At 42.3% G+C, this 18,748-nt stretch overlaps 2 protein-coding genes across 2 annotated transcripts in view; one reads left to right on the forward strand and one right to left on the reverse strand.

Annotated features, from left to right (window-relative positions):
• The window catches only part of FBXL3 (F-box and leucine rich repeat protein 3), a 631,956-nt gene that overhangs the window by 57,956 nt on the left and 555,252 nt on the right, over nucleotides 1-18,748 (forward strand). The gene's annotated exons all lie outside the window — the stretch shown is intronic.
• On the reverse strand, nucleotides 1,249-15,555 carry ACOD1 (aconitate decarboxylase 1). Its single transcript, XM_033400115.2, has 6 exons — nucleotides 15,486-15,555; nucleotides 10,799-10,949; nucleotides 8,901-9,090; nucleotides 8,037-8,126; nucleotides 6,412-6,617; nucleotides 1,249-5,497 (listed from the first exon to the last, which is right to left on the reverse strand). The coding sequence occupies exons 1-6, from the start codon at nucleotides 15,553-15,555 to the stop codon at nucleotides 4,552-4,554; spliced, it is 1,653 nt and encodes a 550-aa protein (XP_033256006.2). The 3' UTR covers nucleotides 1,249-4,551.

Consider the following 18,748-nt stretch of genomic DNA (forward strand, 5'->3'; position numbering starts at 1 on the left):
TCTTTCTCTCTCTCCTCTATCATTTGTATGTGGTAAGATGGGGGTGGGTGGTGTGCAGGGTTGTCAGTGAAGAGGACCCGTGAGCTCTCTCTACAGACCCATAGCCCCCCATATTTTCTCCTGCCTTCAGTTAACTCAGTGGGCATAATAGCCAATATCAAGGTCACCTTGAGTGCTGTTGTCCGCCTCAGGAGAGACTGTCTTCCCCAACACCTGCTGTTGGTCCGAAGCAAGCTTTGGGGGTGTTACAAGTTAAACTGAGTCATATTAAGGTTTTTTTTTAAAGAGTTTAGTTGAGCACAAATCGATTTGAATCATGCAGTACCCAATCTAGCAGGTAGAAAGGGGATCTAAAGAGCTGTGCAAAATGAAAGACTTTTATAGGCAGAAGGGAGTGGAAACAAGGAAGTTACACTAGGCAAAACAAAGAAACAAACAAACAACAAATTGGTTATTGCAAGGTTCCTTTCCTTAGGGGATGGCAGGGGTCTATCAGGCAGATTACCTAACTAGTGCTGATCAGAGATTCCTGATTTGCTTGTTCAAGATTCCATTTTTGGAAGAGCCAAAAGTGTAATTCAGTTAGTCTCGATTTGGTGGATATGGGCTTAGCATAACTCCATTTGGGGTTTGTTGTCTTGTTTATAACAGGGGTTATCTGAGGATATTATTAATGGCCCTCAGATCTTGACCCTAGAAACTTCTGAGATGTATCAAGATAGGATAATTAAATTTAATCTCAAGGTCACGGTAGAAACCACCTCTTCTATCTCCTCTTTTATCAACCTTGTTCAAATTTATAAGTGTTACCATGATGTGTCCTATGGAACAATATAATCCATGTAATACAGAGCCAGCAGTAAAAAATTCTACCCATTTCTAAGTAGTGCTTCTGCTACATTCTATATATTTTGATATGTGGTATTTTTGTTATTGGTTAGTTCTAAATGTTTTATAATTTTCTCTGTAATTTCTTTTGTGACCCAAGAGTTATTTAGAGGAATGTTTATTACTAAACACTTCAGGCTTTTCTAATTGTCTTTTTAATTTTGATTTTTAACTTGATTACATTGTGATTAGAGAAAATGATCTGGATGATCCAGTGCTTTGAAAAGTCGAGACTTGCTTTATGCCTAAGTATATGGTCAATTTTTGTAAATGTTCTGTGAGATTTTTAAATATTGTGAATTCTCTAGTTTTTGAGTACAGAGTCCTCTATATGTCCATTAGATAAGACATGTTGATTGTGTTTAAATCTTATATAGTCTATTTATTTTTGGTTTCCTTGAAATATAAATTACTAAGAGAGAAATGTTTAAATTCTCTCAGTATAGTGTTGGATTTATCTGTTTCTCCTTGCAGTTTAATAGTATTTAGATGCATGGAAGTTTAGAATTATTTTAGTTACCTAGTGACTTGAATTTATCATTATTATCTCTTTTCTAATAATTCTTTTTTGTTTAATATTAACATTTATTTATTCTAGCTTTCTTTTGTTACTATTCCATCCATATTTCCCCTATATTTTTTACTTTCAACTTTTCTACATCCTTGTGTGTCTTGAATAAAGTATATAACTGGATTTTAAAAATGCCTTCTAAGGACTTCCCTGGCTGTCCAGTGGTTAAATCTCCAATCTTCCAATACAGCAGGTGTGGGTTCAATCCCTGGTTGGGAGACTAATATCCCACATGCTGCATGGCACGACCAAAAAAAAAAAAAAAAAAAAATCCTTCTAATAACACCAGAAATAGGAACAAAAATTTTTTTAAAAAAATAGCAAAATGGACTTAAACAAAATTTAAAACTTCTGTTCTTCAAAAGAGACCATTAGGGCTTCCCTGGTGGTGCAGTGGTTGAGTCCACCTGCCGAGGCAGGGGACACAGGTTTGTGCCCCGGTCCGGGAAGATCCCACATGCCGCGGAGCAGCTGGGCCCGTGAGCCATGGCCGCTGAGCCTGTGCGTCCGGAGCCTGTGCTCCGCAACAGGAGAGGCCACGACAGTGAGAGGCCCGCGTACTGCAAAAAAAAAAAAAAAAAAAGAGAGAGAGAGAGACCATTAAAATCACAGTAAGACAAGCCACAGACTAGGAGAAAATATTTGCAAAAGAGATATCTGTTCAAGAACTTATGGCCAGAATATAAAATGAACTCATACAACTCAATAAGAAGACAACCTAATCATAATAATAGGCAAAAATGGGCAAGAGTTAGTCATTAGGGAAATGCAAATTAAAACCAAAATGAGATACCATTATACACACACTTGACTGGCTAAAATTATAAAGACTGATAATTCCAAAGGTTGGTGAGGATAAGAAGAAACTGGAACCATTGTACATTGCTGGTGGAAATGTAACATGATAGAACTACTTTATAGAAAACAGGTTTTACTAAAGTTAAACATGTACTTACCAAATGACTCAGCATTCCCATTCCTAGGAATCAACCCGAGAGAAATGGAAAGATACGTCCATGGAAAGACATGTTTGTGTGTGTTCATAGAAGCATTATTCATAATAGCCCCAAACTGGAAACAATCCAGCCGCTCTTTAACTAATTAATGGGTAAACAAATGTGGTATATCCATACAATGGAATGCTACTTGGCAATGAAAGGGAATAAAGTACTGATACCTATGTGGAAAAATCTTAAAACTATTATGCTAAGTGAAAGAGCCAGACACATAAGGCTATATATTGTATGATTCCATTTATATGAAATGTTGGAAAAGACAAAACTATAGAGATAGAAAGCAGATCATTGGCTGCTGAGGGCTGGAGATTGGGAATTGATTGCAAACAGGCCTGAGGAATGTTTGGAAGTGATAGAAGTATTCTAAAACTGGATTTCAGTGATATTTGCACAACTCTATACATTTACTAAAACTCATAAAATGTAAAATGGATGAATTAATGATATGTACAGTAGGTGTTAATAAAACAAACATTTTAAAATGTGTTCATAGTCTTTGTATTTTTTAACTGGAGCATTTAGTTCATTTACTCTCTTCATAATTATATATATATATATTTGGATTTTTCCTATCATTTTTAAAATTTATTTACTTTTAAATAAATTTATTTAATTAATTTATTATTTTTTGGCTGTGTTTGGTCTTTGCTGCTGTGTGCGGGCTCCCTCTAGTTGAGGCAGGTGGGGCCCACTCTTCATTGCAGTGCACAGGCTTCTCATTGCAGTGGCTTCTCTTGTGGAGCATGGGCTCTAGGCGCGTGGGCCTCAGTAGTTGTGACACATAGGCTCAGTAGTCGTGGCTCGCAGGCTCTAGAGCACAGGCTCAGCAGCCGCGGTGCATGGGCTTAGTTGTTCTGCGGCATGTGGGATATTCCCGGACCAGGGATCGAACCCATGTCCCCTGCATTGGCAGGTGGATTCTTAACCACTGAGCAACCAGGGAAGTCCCTCCTATCATTTTATATTGTGCTTTCTGTCCTGCCTTTTCTATATTTCTTTTCCCCCTCCTTTCTTACCTTTCTTTGGATTATTTTTTTTCCTAATTCCGTATTTCTCTCTCTATTAACCTGAAGTGATACGTTCCACTGCTGTTTTATAAGTCACCCTAGAAATGTCAACATACATACTTACAAATCAAAGTCTAGAGTTAATAGTGTTGCCCTTTTCTTGAACAACGTGAGGAATTTAGAATACATTAACTATAATAACTCCCTGCTTATATATATATATATATAAAATATGTATTTAATGCTAATGTTGCAGTTTTTAACCCCACAAGACATTTTTATTACTTTATACAGTTTAATATATATCTGACTACCCACATATGTACTATGTTTTGGCTGTCATTCTTTATTACATCTCAGACTCTACATCCATGATATTTGTCTCAAAAATTTTTTTGTAATGAAAGGTGATATATTGTAGTGATTAAGAGCATGACTTCTAGAGCCAAACTGCTTTATTTTTTAGACTGTTTTTAATTTATGCTTTAAAAATAGAGAAACTTAAGTAGAGGGTTATCCAGAACCATGGCCAGGGTCACATCTAGTCAATGGCAGAGGCAGGATTTGAACCCATGAAGACCTTATTTTAAACCCAGTGGCATCCCCTCCATTGTGAAGGGCTTCTGATAAGCCATAGTGTAAGAAGTCCATTGGTGGCACAACAGACCAGAGCCCTTCTTCTGTCAGCAAGTTGTATGCAGAAGTTCAAATCCCTCTCAAGCCTTGAGGCTCTTGAAGTTCATAAATAACTCCTCTGAAAAGATTAAGCAAATCACAGGTGACCTGAATTTCAGCCTTATGAATGCTTATAAAATAAATTTCTCTGTGTTTCTTGCACCATTATCTTGCTATAGGTAACTGGAACTGTCTTGCAAAATTTACAGGACAAGACTTCTTCCATGTATATCCAGTTCTGTGTCTGGACTCTCTTCAGCATGCTGCATTTATTCCCAGGCAGACCAAGAACAGACCCTTGCTCTGTAAAGCAAAGCATTGAATTTTCCCCAATATAAAGTCATTTAGATGTTGTTAAGCCTCAGGAGAGGTTGCATGATGGAACTGTTAAATGCTAGAGAGATTTTGAAACTATCTCTGGTAGAGAGGGTTCTTTCAGAAGTGCGGTTAACACAGAGCAGTCTTCCAGGTCTTCTAGGTTTTCTACTATCTCTATAAGCCTTTCTACAGTGTGGCAGGACAGCATCCTGCAGGCATTGGCTCTGAACTTTTCCTGTAGGTCTTTCTGGCTCAGAGGCTTCCTCCAGTGACCGTAGAAGGTATCAGAGCGCTCTGTGAAGATGGCTCCATCCTTGAGGGCAACACTTACCTCGCAGTAGAGGGTGTTGAAATTTGGTAGGTTGTCCTGAGGGTGCTCCAGCTCTACCTTACCGAGCAGCTCTCTTACCCGTGGCCTGTTGACCTGGTGTTTGTGGAATGATGAGGCAGTGATGGCACCATCCAGCAGCATGGCGCAGGCCACGTACTGGAAGGAGTGTCGGGCCTCAGGCTCCGAGTCTGGGAAGGGCCTGTTCACATACTGGACATCTGGAATTCTAAGCACAATTCTCTCCATATGGTCAGTGGGAAGCAGGGCTCTGTCTCTTACAAGCTGTTTTCTCACAGATGCAGCTGCGTCTGCCACCCAGTGCGTGGCCAGATGGGCAGGGAAAAGCTTGAAGGCCACATCCTGCTGGTCCAGCAGCCAAGTGTGTGAATCTACGTCTGGAAGGATTTTGGGAGCATAGTTGGCATAGAAGGCCCCAAACCCTGACTCCATGTCCAAGACCTGTTTGTTTCCCTGGAGACCCAGCATTGCCAGAAAAGCAGCTTCTAGCCCATGCCTGGCGGCATTGCCGACGTGAAGAGGCTTGGTCTGAGTGGCGGCATTCGCCATGGGTGCCCCAGCATGAGAAACAGCAATAGCCAGGGCCTCTTGGCACTCTTTCATGCTGAGCCCCAAAAACTTAGATGCTGCAGCAGCACTACCCAAAGTTCCCACCACTGAGGGGGGATGGAATCTGAAAAACAAAAAACACAAGAGTTGGAGACTTACAAACCTCAGCCCCCAGGGGGCAGTATAGCACAGTGGTCAGGAGCTTAGCTAATGGAGCAGCCCTAATGCCTAGGTTCAAATCTCAGCTCTTCCTCTTATTAGCTGTGTGAGTTTTGGAAAAGTTATTCGACTTCTCTGTATCTGTTTTCTCTTAGATAAAATGGTCATAATAATAGTATCTACTTCATAGGGTTTTGTGAGTTTTGAACGAATTCACATGATTACAACAGTGCCCGACATAGTAAATTATTTATAAATGGTACTCCTGCAATTATTGCCAAAAGGCAAAAGTTGTTGAGTGCTGAAAGCCTGTGTAAATAACTGGAACAATTGAGGGCCTTGTAGAAACCGTGAAAGTTCACTCAGTATTCCGATTTATTCCTCCCCCAGCAGGCTGGACCACGGGGCAAAATAAATATTCGATTGAACCATATGATACAGTCAGCGTTTGACCATTTTTGATCTGTGGATTGAGCAGTCGGGTTTAGGATATTCTGAATGTTCCCATTAGTCTGAAGGACCCTAGCAAATACCAAAGTAGACTCCGCTTTGAGATGAGATGAGGGATATTCAGAGTAACCACAGAGGCCAGAATGACATGATCATCCTGGGGTGAGAGGCTCCAATTTAGTGCATGGTCCTCGTTGCTTGATAGGCTCTCTAAACCCAGAAGAGACTTTTCACTAGTACTTCTGAGGTCACACCTTTGTATATGGATGTACAGTTTGATATGTGACTGGTTGAGTTGACTTATCTGCCAGCACTAACGTCAACATCTTCAACTGAGCCAACCTCTATGTCAGAAAGAGCTACAGAGATAACGACTAACAGATGAAGGGGAATGTGGCTGCCTCACGATGGGGCACAGTTTCTCCATACCTCTTTGGTATGTCCTTGGCTTCCTTGGAGAAATGCATTAATCGGCCTTGCACTTCAATACCAACGTTGAAAGCCAGCAGCAGGTCAAGGCCAGAACACTTTGGACTTGGAGGCAGGGCTTCTGACAAAGCCATGAGGACAGGAAGGACAGCTCCAGAAGGGTGGGTGGCAGGGTACCACGTGTCATCAAAATCCATTGAGTGAACCTATGTGAACAGACACATAAACAACCAAAACCTAAATGTATTTCCCCGAATGCAATGACTTTTGGACCAGTCAGGGTTTAGTTCAATAATAACCTTGTTTGATGTGAGATTTTTAGATCTGATTCTCTGAAAATTAAACCTATGAACTGGCTGCGATTCTTTTTTTTTTTTTTTTTTTTTTTTTTTTTTGCGGTACGCGGGCCTCTCACTGTTGTGGCCTCTCCCGTTGCGGAGCACAGGCTCCGGACGCGCAGGCTCAGTGACCACGGCTCACGGGCCCAGCCGCTCCGCGGCATGTGGGATCCTCCCGGACCGGGGCACAAACCCGCGTCCCCTGCATTGGCAGGCGGACTCCCAACCACTGTGCCACCAGGGAAGCCCTGGCTGCGATTCTTAATCACATGACTTGGCACTAGACAGGCTGTCCTCTGTCCAGATCAGGTGCGACCTTGGGAGCAGCTAGTGAACCGCAGGGAGCTTGGCTCTTACTCAGGTGCCACAGCCCTTGGAAAGATCTTTATCTACCTTACAAACAAAGCTGTAGAATTAGGTGGCTGTTCCTCCCTCCCTCCCTCTTCCACCTTTCAAACAAGTCACATGAAAAGTTTAATGTCATTTATTCCACATCAGGCCATATTTTTTGAACCCTTTTATTATAAATAATTTCAAACTTATGGAGAAGTTGCAAGAACTCTTGAACCCAGTTTAACTATTAAGCTATATTTTAAAATCATTTGGTTTTTCCTTATACAAAATAGTAATAACCAGAAGTTCATTTAAAGATAGATTTTTGTCTACTAGTTGTGGCTGGTGCCTTTCCCACCGCTTACTTACTGGATGCTTACTTCGGGATGCACCATTAGGTTTGACTTTCAATATTCTGAACTACTGTCCCATAAACCATAAAAATATCTCAGAAATCCCAACAGATTCATGTCCAAATTATATCTTTTAGACTGCCCGTGACACACAGAAAAAGCATAAAAATTGTCAGATGAGAAGTGCTGATTTTCGGTTCAGAAAATGTAGACACCTTATGGCCATTGTTTCTTTCTCAATAAGTATCTGTTGAATGAATGAATGAATGAAAGGCTGGTTACTGGATAGAAGCTGATACTGCCCACCACAGAAAGAACTGACAAGGAACTGAGTCTGGATATTTAGTTTAGAGTTGAGATACCTTAGGGGCATTTTTATCTAAATACGTCCATCTTATTTCCTCTACTTCACAATTTGTTTGAAAAGCATCGATTCACTGTAAAAACGTGAAAACTGAAATTACTACAAGGAGACTTCACCTCTCTGAACTTCAGTGATCTCATCAGTAAGATATGGAAACTGGGCAATTTCTGAGATGTTTTCTGGCCCTGAAATTGTTCTGATTGTTGAACAGTTACAAAGACATGGAAATCTCCTTACAGCCACACCGTTAACGAAAGCAGCATATGTTGGTGGTAGCCTGAAGTCTGGCTGGCCCCAAACAGTGCTGGATACGTTGGAGCTATAGATCTGAAACAAAAGAGTGTCAGTCAGTGATACAGAGTGTGAACCCAACATGCCAAGTCACTATTTCAAGAGTTGTTCTTCATGTTTGGAAGCATTACTATAATACTTCTTATTGAGCCCTTTGTGCTAGACTGAAGCCCTAGTCATTGGATTTCTTTCTTCCTTGTAGAAGAATATATAACTTTTTCTGTGGAAGGGAGAGGAGAAGCTGTTGCTCAGTCCCAGACTGTGATCCGTAAGTGCACCAAGGAATGAAGTCTGAATTTACTCTGATTTACTCCTTGAGGATAAATACTAGGAAAGGTGGACTCATCGTCTATAGACCAAGCATATTCTTTGGAGAGTGGATGCTACATCTCTCACGTAATCACCTACTCTCTGCTCAGGGTGCTGGCCCAGGCTTTTCTCCAGAGAATCTTGAAGTCTTTGCATGAACAAATGGGCCGGGGCTATGGCCGCTAAGACTCTCAGGTAAAAATGTGCTTTCAGTCAGACTAGTAATCAACTTTGAGATTTTGCTAGCCTTAAGATTAAGACTGGTCTGAAGATAGTGACTTAGTAAAGGATGTGGGTGAATATTAAGACTCAGGTAATAAAGCATAGAAAAGCATAAAACTATATACAACGATGCTGTATACACCAAGCACTATCTCTAAAATGAAGAGTAGGGCAGTAGAACACAAACGCACGTCCCTGGGCGCGCTTCTGAGTACACCTCACAAAAAGGTGCATGTGCACACTTGGTTTTAGCTCCAAAGTAGACATTGAGCTTCTTACTTTACTGTATTCCCTGGCTTTTTGGAACACTTCTGTACTGGTTCCCAGGAACCCAACACCCAGGGTATCCAGAATCATCCTCTTGCTCCTCTGGATAACACGATCTGTCAGGTGTCCCACTTTCAAGCCGTGGATCACTTTGGCAAAGCTTTCTGTGACAGACTTTAAAGGGAAGAGTGTTAGAACAATGCTTCACTCACTCTGTATTCACACACTTCCTTTCTACATGAGAACTGGAGGTACTTTTAGTCAAAGACTTTATACTCCACTATAGGAAACGCAGTTGGTTAAATTAAGTTCAGTTCCTAAAAAATGATGTGTACTGGGCTTCCCTGGTGGTGCAGTGGTTGAGAATCTGCCTGCTAATGCAGGGGACACGGGTTCGAGCCCTGGTCTGGGAGGATCCCACATGCCGCGGAGCAACTAGGCCCGTGAGCCACAAATACTGAGCCTGCGCGTCTGGAGCCTGTGCTCCGCAACAAGAGAGGCCGCCATAGTGAGAGGCCCGCGCACCGCGATGAGGAGTGGCCCCCCACTCGCCGCAACTAGAGAGAGCCCTCGCACAGAAACGAAGACGCAACACAGCAAAGATAAAAAAATAAATTAATTAAAATTAACTGACCAAGGTCATGCAACAAATAAGTCACAAATCCTTCCCAAAACTTAAAAAAAAAAAAAATGATGTGTACTGAACACATGTGTGAGGCAGAGGGATGTGGAAATGAGCGATAGCCAGTTTCTGTCCTCAGTCCAGTGGAGGACACAGAGTAGCAAGCAGATAATGTGTGCTTGGGTGGTGGGCTCTGCTGGAGGCACGCAGAGGCTCAGAGGGGGAGCAGGGGAGGGATGTCTCGCCCACCATGTGGGCACGCCTGGGCGTGGGGTGCATTCAGACAGGTAGGAGCTGGCACTGGTAGACACGTGCCAGGTGTTGAGTCGAATGTTTTAAATGCAGTGTCTACTTAATACTCACTGGTCTCTAGGTATGTATCGTGAGTTTCTTTCTGCAGGTGAGGAGACCATGACCCAGAAAGGTGAAGTCCCCAAGTCACACAGCTGTAACTTAGTTAGTCTGGACACAAACCCCTGTAGGTCTAACTCCAAAATCGATGCATCTAGCTCTTAAGCCCCCATTTCCTGAGGAACACATACATCAGAAACCTGGATTTCTTGCTGAGAATGAACATTTCTGGTTCTCCATCCCACACCTCCAGAATTAGACCCTTCTCAGAACCAGAACATTTGGAAGCTTAGTACAGGGTTCTAGGTTTCCATTAAGCTCTCTAGGTGATTCCTAAGTGATTCCTAAGATAGCTGTAGTGCTGTCATGTCCAATGCGGTAGCTACTCTCCACATCTGGTGATGGAGCGCTACATGTGACTAGTCCAAACTGAGACGTGTCATCAGAGGAGAATAAACACTGGGTTTTGAAGACTTAGCAGGAAAACAAAGGAATATAAAGCATTTCATTAAAAATTTTAAAATATTAATTACATGCTGAAATTGATAATATTTGGGGGATATTGGTTAAATAAAATATATGATTAAAATTCATTTCATCAGTTTCTTCTTTTTTTTTTTTTGCGGTACGCGGGCCTCTCACTGTTGCAGCCTCTCCCGTTGTGGAGCACAGGCTCCGGACGCACAGGCTCAGCGGCCATGGCTCACGGGCCCAGCCGCTCCGTGGCATGTGGGATCTTCCCTGACCGGGGCACGAACCCGTGTCCCCTGCATCGGCAGGTGGACTCTCAACCACTGCGCCACCAGGGAAGCCCCAGGGAAGCCCCATCAGTTTCTTCTTACTTTTTTACAATATGGCTACTGGAAACTTTAAAATTACACTCGAGAACCACTGCCTGCTCTTTCTGTTGGTGGAGACTTGCTGGAGGAGTAGATACCTGAGCTGCTTATGAAAACTTCTGGGAGTCAGCCAGGCGAAGGTGCTGAGAATGAAGATGGAGGTTAAAGGCAGAGGTAGCAGCATGGGCTGGGCCTTGGGGGTGTTGGTGCGGGGCGGTGCCATGAACTGGGCAAACTCCAGCTGCAGGGCTGCCCGCAAGGGGCAGAGATGACAGGGAGAATGGATTTGCAGGCCAGGGCCGAATGGTGAAAGTGATATTATGCTAAAGACTGTGACGTCATCAGGGAGCCATAGTAGTGCTGTCTTAAGAGAGGAAGAGGCGTGATCAGAACTGTGTTTTGCAAAGATCTCTGTAGGTACTCATGTAGAGAATGGATGGGGAGGGGTAGACAGGGCAGGTAAGAGACCGACGCCACAGGTTCTGGATGGGGAAACGGCAGTGCCATTTGCCGTGAGAGGGAACACAGAAAGAGGAGCAGACTTCTGGGCAACGATGCTGGGCTCATCGTGAACTTGTTGAATGTGAAGTGCGTGTGGTCATCCTAGTCGAGAAGACCTTACGTTTCTACCCACAAACCAGATAAAGAGCATGTCTGTTACATAGTTAAAAACACCCTTTCATGTTTCACTATATGCCTAGCACTTGGTACCACTTAGTAAATGTTAGGTCGCTTCCCTTCCCTGCTCTGATTATTGCGTCATTATACAACTTCTTTGTCTCTGTGAACATCAGATAACTCATTTTAAAACGTGAGCTATAGGATGGGGGTGGGGGCTTGTTGGATAGAGGATCTGGGGTGTCTGGGGCTCTCTGACGCTAAGCTCAGTGCAAGAGCAGAGGTGCAAAGATAGAACCAGTTCCCAGCTGAAAGTCCTTCAACCTGGCCACCGACTTGTGGACTTGTCCTATATTTTCAACCCCTAGGCTGTCAAGCCAGGGAAACCTTGCCATTTGTGAAACAATGGGTTGCTTTTTATGTCTCTGAAGCTTTGCTAGAACAATGAGAGGAGGCTGATGTGGGAGGAAGCAGGAGAGGAGATGGCTGGAACAGAGAAAGGGGTGTGGGATTCAAGTTTCAGGTTAGGGTGGAGAATAACAGTAACTTGGATTTTCATGTGGCTAGAAATCTGGGTAAACATTTTAGGGACAGAGAAGGGAAGGAGGGAAAAGAACTGGCTTGATGATTTGCCAACTAAAACTTAGAGATTCAAGCAGTGGTTGGATCCTTTCTTATAAGCAAAACTACCTGTTTTTGACCTCTCTTCCCATCCCCACAATTCCCACAGTGGAGGCAATTAATGATGGACTGTTCATCTCTTCAGGGTTAGATCTGACCTGGGAGTGCCTTCTGGGGCAACGTGTATGCCTGGGGAGCATGTATTTTCAGGACGCCACCATGGAGCGCGAGAGGTGATTGGGGCATCCATCCACACGATCCCACGGTGCTAGTGACTTCTGAAAGTAGGGCCCCAATGGACCCCCTGACAAGTCCTGAACACCACCCCATGTGCCAAAGAGCAGACAGCCTCCTTCTGGCCCCTGAGGAAGGGAACAGTAGGAAATAAGCCTGCAGCTGCTCAGCTGTCTTTAGCCTTGTGCCCATCTATTTCTAAAATATCTTTTTGGTCTTCTTGATTTTCTCCTGGCATTTACATCTGTTCTTAGTAAAATACTATGATTAATGTATAAATTAAGGTGAAATATGCAGTTATTTAATAAATATTTCAGGAGTTCTTGTTATGTGTCTGCCCTGTGCTAAGCACTCTAAAATACCAAACCAGATGTTATGGCTCCCACCACAAAAGGCTTATCTTCCCCAGGGGACTAAGGACAGTAGACAGATAATTAGAAAAGCAATCTGACAATGCCATAATGGATACATGCCAAACGAGAAGGTTAAAATCCTATGAACTTATAATGATTCATTTTCTTCCTGATTTTATACTAGAGAATTATGTCTATTCTTGGTAAAACATTGATAAAAAACAAGATGCAGTTAATTAGACCACCCAGAGGCTATGAGAAATATTAAAATCACATTTTTAAAGTAGAAGCAGGTAGCTCTTAAAAGGAGAGGGCAACTGAGGAAATCGAGAAGAAAAGGAAAGCTAGAAAAACCAATTTAAATAAGCCACATAAAAAGAAACAATACCTTGAGCATCATGTTGTTCTAAAGAGGAGGTCTGTCTCAGGAGTGAATTGGGGAGAAATTTGGTTGCTGTCTGTCTTTATACTCCTCTCTTCTCTCAAACTCACTCTCTTTCACTTTGTTTTAACTTGAAAATTTCCACCATTTCAACACCTCCCAGCTAAACTTACTTCAACTTCCTCTTCCATGAGTTGTTTAACTTACCAGTAAACTAAATAAATAAACCTAAGAAGCACAGGAGCGATGATCATGTGATTCCTCACAGATATAAGAAATGTACATTGATGGCAAAACTAGGCTTGCATCTTGTGGGCTTCCCTGGTGGCGCAGTGGTTAAGAATCCGCCTGCCAATGCAGGGGACATAGGTTCAAGCCCTGGTCCAGGAAGAGTCCCACATGACGTGGAGCAGCTAAGCTCGAGCGCCACAACTACTGAGCCTGTGCTCTAGAACCCGCGAGCCACAACTACTGAAGGCTGTGCACCTAGAGCCTGTGCTCCACAACAAGAGAAGCCACCCCCATGAGAAGCCCGCACACCGCAACGAAGAGTAGCCCCCGCTCACCGCAGCTAGAGAAAGCCGGCGTGCAGCAACAAAGACCCAACACAGCCAAAAATAAAATAAATAAAATAAATAAATTTAAAAAAACAAAAAAACTAGGCTTGCATCTTGTGCCTAGACGCCATATGTCAAAATCAGAAAAATATTCACACTCTTTTATCTAGGTATTCTACTTCTAAAAATTTATCCTAAGGAAATAGACATGGATTTATGGGGAAAAATTAGCAAATGAAATAAAATAAAATTCATAGACTTACTTACAATATTAAAAATTGGAAAAAATCAAATGCCCCCCCAATAGTGGCTTGGTTAAGTAAAATACGGCATGTACGGTATTTAAGGTACACTCTCATTTTTCCCTTCCATTTCACATCTGCTAGTCACCATTGTCAAGGGACAAAAGTACCAGAAGTTCCTGGTAGCTTGCGATTGAGAACTTAGAAGGGCATTGGGCATTAATCACACTTCTTCTCAGGTGTTCCTTGATTTGTTCCTGAACTGCATTTTTTCAGTATATGCAGATCTGTGGTTGCTGGTCCTCTGCCGGGCTTCTGGGATCTATTGCCTGCCACCCTGCTGTTGCCCAAGTGGGCTTCAACACAGCTTGTCCAAGCCTTTTTGTTTATAATCAGTCACTGTGGGTTGGCTAGTCTGAACGCAGCTCTGGTCCTCTAGCGAACTGTGATTGCCCTTGGGCTGTCTAGTCCTGGCCAACTGGTTTGTACTTACAGTGGGTACCAACAATCAGGTTATTTAAAATTTGAGCTTGTTGTTCCAGGTGTAGTGGCGGAATTCTTCTTTGAGGGGGGATTGTATTTTAATTTGAGAGGAAGTCTCCAGGAGCCTTGTGGCTCTACCCCCATCCTGTTACAGAAGGGAGAGTTTGAGATAAAGAGAAACTAAATGGCTCTGCATAAAAATGCAAAAGGATGTCTTTCTTGTGGTCAGACAGTACCTCTAGGAGAAGAGGTTAGATGGTTTGCTTCTCTTGGTTGGAGCCTGTGAAGAAAGAGTCTGGGGCTCTGGAGACAGGGTCAAGGGTAGGGTCAGTGGGAATCCCCATGGATTGTTGGGGGTGATACCCTGGTTATAAGTCAGAACTACACACAGGTGAGGGATGAGGCTGGAGGTGGGGAGGTGGTCGGTGGGGACCCCCATGTGGAAGGACTTAGGCAGACAGATTTAAGGAGCAGTGGAATCAAGTATCTACTTTGAACTTTTTCTTTACAATATAATAATTGTTTGTCATCCTCAGGAAAGTTTGTTACATACTACAACCTAGTGTCAGCCATGCTTTGGGGAGTGAAGGCAGGGCGGTTGTTTGTGCATAAAGAAGGCTGGGGGTACCAGTCAGAGGGAGAAGTGACCAGCAGCAGACTGGGGGTGGAGGTACTTTTTGGTTATCCTAAGTAGTAGAAAAGTCAAAAGAAGGGGGTCTGATTGTACCTAGTTGAATGATACAAGAAAGAGGGACTTGAAAGCATGACACTGGGGGATGTTTGGATTCTCTTCTTAAGCCAACTGTGGCCTGAGGCGGGCTTCCCAACCATGGTCCAGATTGGGGAAACCCAGAGCCAGGCTCAGTATTGGCACCCACATTGGTTGTGGGCAACAGGGTACCATTTCAGACAATCTGTTTTAGATCAGTGGACTCCAAACCCAGGTTCCAGTGGACGGGTGAATTTCTGTATCCAAAAGTAAAATGACTATTTGGGAATAGGGAGCAAGTTGGGTATTTGGGGCCATTTGGATAGACTCCAGCAAGTAAGAACAATCGTACTATAAGATTTTGTGATTTATTGCTAGATCGTTTACATAAATTGGTGTTAAGAGTAATCTCATTGAGTTGAAAGGAAACAGACATCTAGTTTGAAAAACACTCAAAATAGAACTCTCTAAGAATTATCTCAGTTGGGAGTTCTGGAGTTTTCAGCTTACTTAGATATTTAGAGACTCCTAAGACCACTTCTACATGAAAGTGAAGAATGGGCTATGCTGGCTTCAACCATCTCACCATGGAAAAACTTTATAAAGTGATGATGACCTTCATCAACTCTGATGAGCTTTGATGGAAGTGCTGTCATGTAGCGTCTCTGGGCTCTCACTTTTTGTCACTATTGAATTCGAAGACGCTTTAGTTCAATTATTTGCTTGCTTAATTACTTCGTACTTTTATGGAACTGTGACCAATTTAAAGACTAAAGGCCTCTGTAATTAGAATCACTTTCTAACTATCTAGGGGCTTAAATGATAAATTATAGATTGACCGACACCTCTCTAATCAAAAACAATTGATGGCTTCCAGTTGCCTCCTTGCTCCTAGCTCTAAGTAGAAGCCAGATTATTTTTAAAAGCAAATTTGATCTTCCATCACTGTCTGGAGGGGAAGCAGTGTAGAGAGCAGCCCCATGAAGGCCCACGTGGGGCGGAACTGAAACCTCCTGCTAATGGTGGGTTTGGGTGAGCATCTTTCCATAGCAAGCCCAGTCTTCAGAGACCTGGCTGGCAACTTAACTGCAACCTCCTGAGAGACCCAAAGCTATGCCTCCCAGCTAAGCTGCTCCAGGAATCCTGACCCTCGGAAACTGTTAAGATGATAAAGGTTTGTTCTTTTAAGGGGAAAAGTCTTGAGGGTAATTTGTTACACAGTAATAGACAATACAAACTCCAACCTGTTAATATGCCTTACACGGGACCTTAGGATCGGACCTGAGTTCTCTCTTCATTCTCACATTGGGCCACCCAAGGGGCCAAGATCTTCATGCCTTAGGGACCTTTGTACCAGTGATTCCCTCCTACTTCCTGTGTCTTCTCCCCACATCATACTCCTTTCTTCTCCCCTCACCCCACAACTTTCTTCTCCTCATCTTCCATCTAAGTCAGTGGTTCTTAGCCGGAGATGAGTTGTCCCCCAAGGGACATTTGGCAATGTCTGGAGACATTCACCAAGTCGTGGCATCTAGTGGGTAGGGCCCAGGGATGCTGCTACACATCCTACGATGTGGAGAACAGCCCCCTACAACAACAAATTGATTGGTCCAAAATGTTAATGGTATCGAAGTTGAGAAACCCCAACCTAAGTGTAGAGGTTACATCTAGGAGGCCTCCAAAACATGCCAAGTTTAGGTCAACACGCTCACCTGCATGTACCTGTAGGGCACAAAGTTCCCCTCTTTATATTCCTTATTAGACAGGGAAGTTCTGTTTAGGAAGGGAACTGATATACCCCATTGATCACTACCTCCAGAGTCTCACACATAATAGGTGCTCAATAAATTTTTGTTGAATGAATTAATGGAAACCCGATGCTTTCTATAAGTCAATCATACTAACACATGAATGACATTTAATCCTTCTTTATTCCCAGTGGAAATGTGTCAGGAAGGTATTCTTTTTAATGTCTGTGGTTTTATACTACTGTGGAGTGCTGGTCTGCCAGCAAGAAGAATACAATGAACAGATCTTTCTGTTTCTCTTGACAACAGCAGGTCCACGTATTCGGGATGGCTTGTGAACATGAGCTATCAGAGTAAATCAGGAATATTTGAAACAACAAATGAGAAATGTGAGAATGCAGACAATTTCTAAAAAGGAAAAACCATTTAATACAGTCAACTTTGCCCAGAATAGCTGATTTCGCATATTTGAATTTCGGTTTTCCTTTTTCTGCCCTGCCCTTCCTGTGTAGTCTGATGAGTCAATCTCCAGGCTGTAATTACTAAGTTTCATTTCTGGGGAACGCTTATGTTTTATCAGAGAGCACAGTGGTAGCAACCAGGGTTCCTTCCCCTGATTAGTTCTTTGTTAGTTCCTTTGGGATATTGAAACATGCTTACCATAAGAACGTTTTGTAAAGGAGAAAACTTTGGGGTAAAGTGTATTTAATTTCCTTAAAACAGCAACACAGTGATAACAGCCATCAAAATCTCCAAGCCTTACGCCATTATCTATCTGCCATTGTTCTGGTTCCATTTTCCCCAGGCCCTAGACAATAAGATAAAACCAAATTTTAACGTGAAAACTTCAGTAAGACATCAAGAGAGAATGTTTTAAAGCAATATTTAAGAGAATGCCTCACAGAGTCAATGGTTACCTTGTGTATATGTTCTTTATATGTTCTCTCTCTGTGTGTGTATGGGAACTTTTTACCAACTTATTAAATTTTGGATGGAGTTTTGAAGTGCTCAGGAAGGAATTAGGTTCCTATGAAGTGAGGACTTTAAAATAGCAAAGGAATGTGTGGCTGTAAAATCATCACTTCAATATAATTGACTCAGCATAAGTTTTTGTGAAAACATTTTTCCATTTGTGGAAGCTGAGGGTGGTTATAATTTATCCTCTAAAGCACTCTACCTCAAAGAAAAGTATTGTTCGTAGCTTTTCTCATAAGCACAAAATAGCTTGTTAATATTTCTTAGTTAATTCGTAAATGCTGAATGATTATCCACAGGCTGTATTGCTCTGCATCAGATGTTGGCAAAAAGAAGAATAAAATGGATGGATGCCTTATCTGAAGAAATCCGGCAGACATTTAAAAAATATTCCTTCGGAAATTGTGTATGCACATTTTACCAGGCAGAATAGATTCTAAGTACTTCCTCCACTTTTGAAGCTAGAATTGTTGCGGACCTCAAAAGAAATGTGGTTAAGCATTTCAGCAGCAAAAGTCTAGTTATTTCCTTTTGATATTCCCATTTCACACCGGAGACTCTTTTTCAGACGATCAAGTCTTTCTTCAGCTCCAGGAAATTTTCTTCTGTTGTTTTCTTGACTCAGTTCCCTGTCTATTCTCCTTCTGAATATGTATTAGGTATATATTGTTTCTCTTGCCTTTATCCTACATATCTCCACTTGATTCTTGTAATTGCCATATTTTTACACTTCTGTCTAATGTTCTGATAGGACTGCATGGCCTGGTCTTCCAATCACTAATTTAGTCTTCATTTGTGCCCTTCTGCTATTCAGCTCTTTTAATGAGTTTCTTAGTTTGGCAATAATTTTTTTAAATTTTATTTTATAAGAACTCTTATTGTTCTCTGATTAACATTTTACATAGCATCATTTTCTGGCTCCTGTAAGTTAATCTCCTTGAGAAAATTACTTTAAAATTTAAAAAAATAATCTTTTTTTTCTGTTTCTTCTGGGGTCACTCACAATACTTCTTCATCTGGTACCTCTCTTTCAGGCTGTTGGTTTTCCTCCTGTTTATTCATGATGAGTCCCACATGAGCCAGACAGCTCACCAGTGTTGGGACGTGACTCTTGACTGCAGCATCA

Source organism: Orcinus orca, chromosome 18 (genome assembly GCF_937001465.1).
Source record: "Orcinus orca chromosome 18, mOrcOrc1.1, whole genome shotgun sequence".
NCBI classification, from domain to species: Eukaryota; Metazoa; Chordata; class Mammalia; order Artiodactyla; family Delphinidae; genus Orcinus; species Orcinus orca.

Coding starts and splice junctions, on each gene's coding strand:
- ACOD1 (XM_033400115.2), bottom strand. CDS start 15,555: ATGACAGCACTTCCATCAAAGCTCATCAGAGTTGATGAAGGTCATCAT. Junction 9,091..10,798: donor AGTTTTCATAAGCAGCTCAG/GTATCTACTCCT, acceptor GAGTGAGTGAAG/CATTGTTCTAACACTCTTCC. Junction 5,498..6,411: donor GCCAAGGACATACCAAAGAG/GTATGGAGAAAC, acceptor TTTGTTTTTCAG/ATTCCATCCCCCCTCAGTGG.